General features: G+C 34.5%; 2 protein-coding genes across 3 annotated transcripts; one reads left to right on the top strand and one right to left on the bottom strand.

Annotated features, from left to right (window-relative positions):
• The first annotated feature begins 420 nt into the window (after window positions 1-420).
• Window positions 421-2,447, top strand: LOC108549360 (protein FAM195A). Of its 2 annotated transcripts, none has more exons than XM_017902712.1 (4): window positions 421-603; window positions 1,624-1,736; window positions 1,801-1,926; window positions 1,994-2,437. In XM_017902712.1, exons 1-4 carry the CDS (start codon window positions 599-601, stop codon window positions 2,068-2,070), a joined length of 321 nt encoding a protein of 106 aa, XP_017758201.1. In that variant the 5' UTR covers window positions 421-598; the 3' UTR covers window positions 2,071-2,437. The 2 variants fall into 2 exon arrangements, with proteins under 2 accessions (XP_017758201.1, XP_017758202.1); XM_017902713.1 differs by lacking the exon at window positions 421-603 and adding an exon at window positions 1,466-1,542 and having other exon boundaries at window positions 1,994-2,447.
• Window positions 2,448-3,852: 1,405 nt separating this feature from the next.
• LOC108549352 (uncharacterized protein DDB_G0283697) lies at window positions 3,853-7,256 on the bottom strand (the record flags this gene model as incomplete). The annotated part of the gene is made up of 3 exons (XM_017902704.1): window positions 3,853-4,587; window positions 6,885-7,048; window positions 7,112-7,256. Coding segments are annotated over 3 exons (1,044 nt in total), but the record flags the coding sequence as incomplete, so codon positions are not given.
• Between the last annotated feature and the right edge of the window lie 1,479 nt (window positions 7,257-8,735).

Below are 8,735 nucleotides of genomic sequence, written 5' to 3'. Positions count from 1 at the left end.
GTACCTTTGAGTTGATTTATATTATATCTTGTCGCCGATCACGTTGTTGATATCGTATCCTTCACTATCACAAGATTAGATAAACTAAAACTAAGAACGTAATTGAACAACATTTATCGGTAAGATAATAACAGCTAAAAGATCGTATCTGATATATCACAGTCACTAGGTATTGAAACAAATACTAATTTTTGAACTATATGCAAAGTTTTATGTTATAAATTATTATGCCACGTTTCACGATTCAAAAAACACCATTGAAGATGGCGTATTAGAATCCTCGCACGTTCGCCACCTTGTGACGAAATTTTTCAACAGCGTATTGCTAGTACCCTCTGAATTGTCGCCACTGACCTTACTTTCTACATTACCATCCGAGGTAGACACTGAACCTATCATTGTTGACAGTTTTCAGGGAAAGCTTCCTGCAGCTGTTGCGAGAAACAAACGCTCTTTCTCGTTACAGCTTTTCGATTGTTTATTTTCCCAGAAATATTTATACTTTTGTTTTTAGATAGTGATTAAAGAATTCCTTATTATAAGACTGCACTCCGCACGAATTTTTGCTGCCGTTAAAGTTCACCATAGATTGAAGAAAATGAGGTATTTATTATGAAAGTGGCTTTCTTTCTTCCCGCGTCTCTACGTTTCGTCATTTCGTTGTAATCTTCGTTGCGCGTGCGATTATTCTTCATCTCTGTAACCTCATGTTTATTTCTGGCAAATTGCCAGTTATTTCATTGCTGTGGGGCTTGTAAAAGTAGCTGCATTAAATAGATAGAGGGAGAAACGGGCGGGAATCGAAAATTATTACAATAACTGTCATGCATGAACCGCCATTTTCCACTGACGTTTCTCTTTGAAAGTAGGCTTCCCGTTATTAATTATTTCATCTTTTCTGATACATCGAACTTTTTGTATATTATTTACATATTTGAATTTTTCCGTAATAATGCGTGATGTCTTGTTTTATTAGAATTTTTCAACGAAAACGATCTTGGAAAGGTGTATGACAAATCAATTTTAGATATATGTATACGTGGCTTCTGTGACAAATATAGACGCTTCTATGCTATGAATTGATAGATTAATATCAATTATTTTAATATTACTAATTATTTCCTCCATCTTGTAAAATTGTTTATATCATATGTACATTTTCTCTATTGTAGTATATGCGATGGATATTGAATAAAATGTTATATGAAATAAAAGGTTATATTTTGAGTTGCGATATAATGAAATGGCGTCCATTTCCTTCCAGTCTATAATGCAGTATTTTAGAGTCTAAATAACATTATAACAGATATCAGTAGATTTGAATGAATGCTTTCCTTCTAATTTTTATATCCAAATTTTTTACACAGATGTTTCAAATTGTTTTATTAGATTTTGTGAATTCCCTCGAATACCGACGTATTCATAGTTTTATATTTCGTAGTTGTATTTGTTTTAATTGCTACAAAATCGTTAAATCTTAAAATAGAATGTACCTACTGAACGCAGTAACCCAGTTCAGTAGGAGTCTGGCCTGTTAATATGGTGATTGTTTTTTGTGTTTTGATTACGTACATGTTTGGAATCTTATTTTAACAAATTTTATATTAAATATCTTTTTCATAGTGGTAGATCACAAATGACGGCAATGAATGGGAAGAGACCATCTTCGATCCCATCTCGACATCAGTCTGAAACTGTAGCTCAACATTTTGACTTAATTAAATATATTTATGATTGTAAGTATCATACATTATTTCTCTTTGTGATTTGTAAATTAATTTTATATATTTATTTTTGCAGCCTGGAATACAGTATCAAGGGAATTAGATATGTGTCACAATCAACCACACAGTAATTCTTCTAGTTTCAGAAATGGAGCATCTGTCACATATTATCAAGAGCGAGAACCAAATCCACAACTTAAAGGTGAAGAAAGTTTTATTATATATGTCATCTTTTATTTATCAATTTGAATTAATTATGTTTATTTTAGATTTTGAGCCATTTAACCTTGAAGCCTGGTGGGGACAGCGCGTTGTTCAAAGTATTACTAGGAATACAAATTCCTAGTGCCAGGCTCACCATATCGACTATAATCGAACATTCTCAAATAGACATAAGAAACAGAAAAGATAAATTCAGAGCTGCCGGAGAAAACTTTTTCCATTTCTAGAAACGATTTATCATGTATTCAAAAATAAGTAATGGGAGGAGAATAGCATAGGTATAAATAAGTATCTAGCAATCAATTTTGAATCTTTTTGATAACAAAGATAGAATATTAGCAAATAATCAAAGATAAAGATGAAAGAAAGAGAAAGGGAAAGAATAGGGTTGTGGAATCATACGTATTGGTATGAAAATGACATTCCTCTAATCTTTTATCGTGTTTTAACATAATATCGCCTTTTCCCGGACCTTTTTACTCATCGTGTTTTTAAAAGTATTTTACATAAAAAAATTGGAACTAAGCTGTTTCTAATATTGTCTTTCTAAGATTTGAGATTCAGCACGGTGAATAATTAAGAAATATAGTGCATGCTACAACTATTTATTTTATTTGCCAAAAAGGCAAACGTAACTATAAGAGATAGTTTATATTATAAATTAAATTTTCATTGTTACTTAATGAGAAACTTAGAATAATTCATCTTTTAATCCTTTTGTAATTATAACTCGAATATGGAATGCTAAATCGATAGCATACGAATTATGTATAAATTCTATATATTTCAATCGGAGGAAGTATATCAGAAGAGAAGCTGGACTACCTTTTAAGGTTTATGCATATATGTATTTTTCCACGAATTACATTTCACATTTTGAATAAATTTTTCCATTTATACACATGTAACGAAATTGCACTTCAATGTATAAAAGATGGTTTGAGATTCCCTAAAAGAAAGTTTATTCACGTACGAAAATGTAGTAGAATGCACCTCTATTTCTGTCGAAAGGAAACAGATATTTAATTCTTACTCAAAATAATGTGATAATTATTACGGTTTTAAATACAATTAAATCTATACAATTATGTACATTTATTATATATGTATGTATGTATGTATGTAATGTACATCTGTGCGTGTATAGATATTCTATAAGAATCATCTCATAACATTTTTAACGATAAGCAACAATAACGATCAACGTTTTTCTAAACTCGTGGACATCTTTACCAATTATTCCTAGCGGTATTTTTTTATGTACAATTAAATAGGAAAAGTATTATTACAATTACGATGACAAACCTAGTTCGATACTCTTACGTGTTACAAAGATCATTGTAATGTTAGGAATTCATGCACTTGAACGAATAATGGGAGTCGCTATGCACAGTGCTATCCAGTCAATACTTTGATATGATCTAATATCTCGTTAGTTTCAAATAAATGCGAATTCTTACCGATCATAGTTTCAGCTTGATTTAATGCGTTGAGTTTTAAAGTGTTAACAGATCGTTCCAAATTACAGAGACTTCTCTCTATCGCACGTTTCTCACTATTGAGCATCTATATTTAGACGAAGAATTAAGTTTACATTTTGTACCAGTCGTTTCGACGAAATACGTTTTTTCAATTGTATTGTACGAAATATAGCATAAGTATATGAAAGGTTCAGTGTTGTAGTTTTCCAGTTAATACTTTTATGATTTTCGGGTATGAATAGTATTTATAACGAAGTTGATTATTTTATTAAATATTAAAACAATATACCCGAAAATCTACATTTTAAAAAGATATGTATAAGTATATATGTATATATAAAAATATATACATAAATATTCCTTTTATACTTATAGATTTAGAAAGTTTTAAAATTTTTTGTAATAGCTAATGTAATATTCTGTTCTTAGTAAATAATCAAATTTTTAAATTCGTAGTTTAAAGTAAAAGATTTCGAAATTTCCTTACTCACCGTGATGCCAGCGTTTAAACGAGAAAATTTATTTATTCCAGTAAATGTCGTTTGCGTGAAGTTGTTTGAAGTTCTCATTTTCATCGTTTGCGTACTACACGGTATTCCGGTTTGTTTGACGTTCACGACTGCATATATATCTTTAAATAGTATCAACATCCTGTCCGAAGGGGTGTTTTCATAATCCGTTTCACTATCTACGAACTCTAATTTAACCATTGTTTCGATATTTTTTAGCGAAACGGGATATTTAATTTTTATCTCTCGATTAGTCGCCAATTTGAATACGTATTCTTCGTAAACCACGCCATTCGAATGGGATTCAAGGCACATCACTTTCCCGCGCATATCGATTATCGAACTATCAATATCGAACTTATTGCGATTCTCGTTCTGATTGCTATTCTCATTCTTGTTCCCGCCAATTATTACAGGCGTCACATCGTGTTCCTTGCAATTCTTCGTGTCGTTGTGGTAATTATTTTCTCGAATTGACGGATTTAGTGAATTTTTCTCCACTAGAACAGTATTTTCGTTGAACGTTGATCGATTTAATAAGTTTCCATTATTGTTTCGCGAAATTGTTTCGTTTTCAGGAAATACGTGTGCGCGTCGTTTTTCGTCCTCACTTTTCGGGATTTCGTTGTGCGTCTGTTCGAGTATCTGAAACTTTTTAACGAGTTTTTACGGAAATGTCGAGAAGTATAGTACTGAAACGCGAGTGAAATTAAAGTGAGAATGATTACAAGAATAATGAAAAGTGGTTACGAGATTCTTCTTCGAACTATTTACCGAGGTATCTGCTGTGACGTAGAAGGCGATCGAAAGAACGAGAAATTCTGGAAAATTCGATGGAAGAAGCTGCACCAACGAGAAAGGTAGATAAAACTGATATTTGTCCGTAAATTTTATCGAGCATGTTCGGAATATCAATTTTTCTAAAAGTGTTACGTTATTACGTTTTTCTCGAGTGGGTTCGTCTATTTACGATAATGCGTGTTTGCATCGAGTCGACGTAAAATTTATAGTCAAAAGGGATTTCACGTGTAATGGAAATGCAGAAAGGGATGGACGTAATATTTCGATAGCATAATTTTATAGCGTGTACTATTCACGCTAACATCGCGAATAATATTCATATATTCGTATAATAATATTCGCATTAGCGAAATATATGAATATCGTAAATATATATTTTATTGCGTTTTATTCGTATCGCGTACGTCTCTTGTTTTCGTTACGTACAATTCGTGCATTCGTTTCTGAAGTAACTTATCACGGTTCCATAGCAATATAGATGGCTAATTTTAATTACCTACAAAAAAAGTGAGAAAAGCAAAAAATAAAAACGGAAAGATAAAATCCGTTTTTAGTTTAACTTTTTACTCGCTTATTTTTTACGTTTAATTGCGAGTAATCTAATTAAGCGTTTCGCCGCTGGGTGGATTATGCTTCATATTTGAAGCCGTTCCCTCAATATTTGTTTTCTAAATTTACAACGAACGCACGGCTTTCACATGCTGCGTGTTAAAGCTTGAACAAAAGCATGAAATAATGGGAGCGGCCTGGCAAAAGTAAAACCGCGGTATTGTTTCCAGCAGAAAGAGCCCGCGCAAAAATGTGATTCGATAAAATTTCAAACAAGTTGTACGTACGCAATCGCATAACGCGTCCTTTATGCCGGTCTAAATTGACTTTCACGGAACATTGAAACGGTTTTGTTTTACCGTGCATGTGATGTTCATCGAGTAAAGTATTTTGTATTCTCTTATGTCGACATAAATGGACGAAATCTCCTATGTATTATTTTGCTTGGCGAAAAGAAATAAAAAATAAATTTTTATCGCTATCGCATCATCCAGTTGGCGAAAAGAGAAAAGGAGGAAATTTTCATCGTTATTGCATCATCCCATTGGCGAAACGAGATAAAAAGGAAATTTTGATCGTTATTGCATCATCAAGTTGGCGAGGTTGCAGGGACATCTACTTTAATATGTACGAACTAAATGGCAGATTAATTAATGGCTGTCGATAAAGTTGATACCTAGAATAAACGGCATTTATATGTATCATATACTCTACTGGTAATAAGATAATTCCATAATAATAATTATAGAATAATAACAATAACAACAACAACAACAACAACAACAATTATTATTATTTATTATTATTATTATAATTTCGTATTTGGAAAACAAGATTCTAACATGGCGGCAGTCGTGCAATACAATATATTTTTAATTTTTTAAATTCAAGTTATAAATTTTTTAAATTACTTAAACTACTTAAAATATTTTTTTGCATTAATTTCCAAGTTTAGTTCAATGCGATTTTCACGTAACGCGGGATTTCTAGAACATAGTTTGCATTCGTTGTAAATTTCGCTCAACACGATTTCGATACATTCAACACAACCTATCATGACTATTCAAATGAAATATGGAAAATTAAAAAAAGGAACGGAAAAATTAACATATTAAAGGAAAAATCGCAAACAATCGAACAAAACGACAACGTTGAATGCGAAATTTTTAATAAAGAATTTGAAAATCGCCATTTGCGTTATGATAGGTTTAGTGTTGACGAATAATCAGCGTTACAGCATGGTTGACTGTATTTTCATCGGTCTCGATTGTTATAAGAGAAACTTTCGTCAATGACGAATAACGAATGGAATTTTATCCATTATCTGTTTACAATTCCATCTTCGTTTCTTCATTACTCTCCTTTTAAATTCGTTATACGCGATCGTCCGAAACTCATTTATTTCCACATTTAAAGTAACTTTCATCCGATATCGATTCCCGCGAATCACGAGCAGCGAGCGAAGGTTGTTTGGGAAATATTTTTCACTTTAATTACAAGCTTTTACCTCCACGTTCGAATAATAATCGCGCGACCATGTCGGATCTCGCGACCAATAGCGTGGATTTCCCATTAAAACGAGGATGAAAGGTACTTACCTTCCTTTTAAGTTTCTTCACGACTTCTCTCAAAACGGAATTCTGTTCCCTTAATAAAACCAGTTGCGGTTCATCCTTTCTGTCTTTCACGGTCCAGGCGAGATGCCTGAGATTCTTCATGCTTTCTTCGAATAAGTTTCCCCGGTCGGTCAAGTTCTTCAAAGCTGCGCCGCAGCGGATACATTCGACTTACACAGTAGAATCTGAAAATGGCGGATAATACTTACCTTCCGCCGCGAGTTGACAGACAGAGCCGACATCCACGTCGAAACGTTTTAAAGTTTCAAGTAGGTTCGCCAGCTCGGAAGCTCGCTCCTCGTGTACCCGTTCGGAATCTTCGTACGTCCCTATCCGCTCCTCTAATCGGGTCACCTATTAAAAGCAAATTCAATCTGCCGAAACAACCGTGTCACCGCCGTCCCTGCATCTCGAGCTTAACCTTTCCAATCGTCCAATTCCGATCGTCCGATTTTAATTCCCCTTTCCACAGTTTTGTAAAACGGCAATTTGCAATGGAACAAATCGGCTGATCGAACGTCGATCAAGGTAACTGTAACTGGCAGCTCCGAAACTGCTCAACACCGAGCCCACCACGGTCAAATGACCGGTGAACGAAAAAGCAGTAAAACCTTAAAAAATGGAATAACGGCAGACATTGAAAGATTGATTACACGTATATCGGGGGGAAAATCGTTATATCGAGGGACTAAGACGATAACGTTACACGCGGAAATTTCATTGAAAATTTTCAATCGCGTAGCTTTAATTCCCAGAGAAAACGAATGATCGACACAATTACGATCGTTTCGTAATTCCATCGTTGAAATTATATTTTGAAATATTACACGGATTCGGCAGTGCCTGCGTTTGACAGCGAATTTCACGGCTCTCCTCGGAGAAATTGCATTTCGGAATGAAACTTTTACATAACCGAACCGTGCTCCGAACTGCATGAAATTTTCATCGTTAATGAGGTCGCGGTGATAATTCCGTATAATTAAAACTCAGTAACTCGAACGCATTCGTCGTCGCGTTTTTCCCGATTGCATTGCATTGCAGGAATAAATATTTCCCATCGTTGATTACCATTTAAATCCTATCTCGTTTCATCGAAATTTCGAAATTACCATTTTCAAGCAGGAGGAAGCAGCTTCGTGGTAGTTGCTCACGGTAACCCGCCATTGTTTCCTAATTTTAGGAGGCGGTGTCTTTCATTAACGCGAACCATTAACGATTTAACAACCCTTGCACCCTTGTGACCTCTTAGTTTCCAAGATTTAAGGTCCACGTGCGCCGGACAACGCGTTGCTATCGTTTCGTTTTTGCAGGACGAGGTTAAGCTTTTGCGTTTGCCTCGTTTCACGCGAGATCGTTGTTGACTGGAAAATTGACGCAAGCATAGGTGAATGTCGAGCAAGGAACAGGAGAGATCGATAGCACAGGTGGAGAGCAGAACGAAAAGAAGCGCGAAGATTAACGAGGTACTTTCGATATTAATCGCGGGAAACTGAATTTTTGAACGAATTTGCGACCAATGGCGTTATTAACCCTTTGCACTCGAGAGGTAACTCGCTGTCAGTCACCGTTTGTTTCAATACCTGGAAGCCTGAGTAACGAGTACGAGATATTACTAGATTAGAAATAACTCCACATGAAATATGGAAATGAAATGCACGTGATTTTCTCTTTTTATTTTAACATAAATGCAGGATCGGGGTGGGTGGATGGGCTGAAGTAATGTTGTTTTACTGCTTCTTAAAATAAAATAAACTTATACTTGTTGGCTACGAAACTAGAGATCCGCTACGGGTACGCTCGACTTTTACTGCTTAGGCACTATGTTGAGGACCG

The sequence above is a fragment of the Eufriesea mexicana genome, unplaced genomic scaffold, assembly GCF_001483705.2.
Source record: "Eufriesea mexicana isolate 0111107269 unplaced genomic scaffold, ASM148370v2 scaffold1902, whole genome shotgun sequence".
NCBI lineage: Eukaryota > Metazoa > Arthropoda > Insecta > Hymenoptera > Apidae > Eufriesea > Eufriesea mexicana.
Note: the sequence above shows the minus strand (reverse complement) of the source record. Positions and strands in the feature narration are given on the sequence as shown.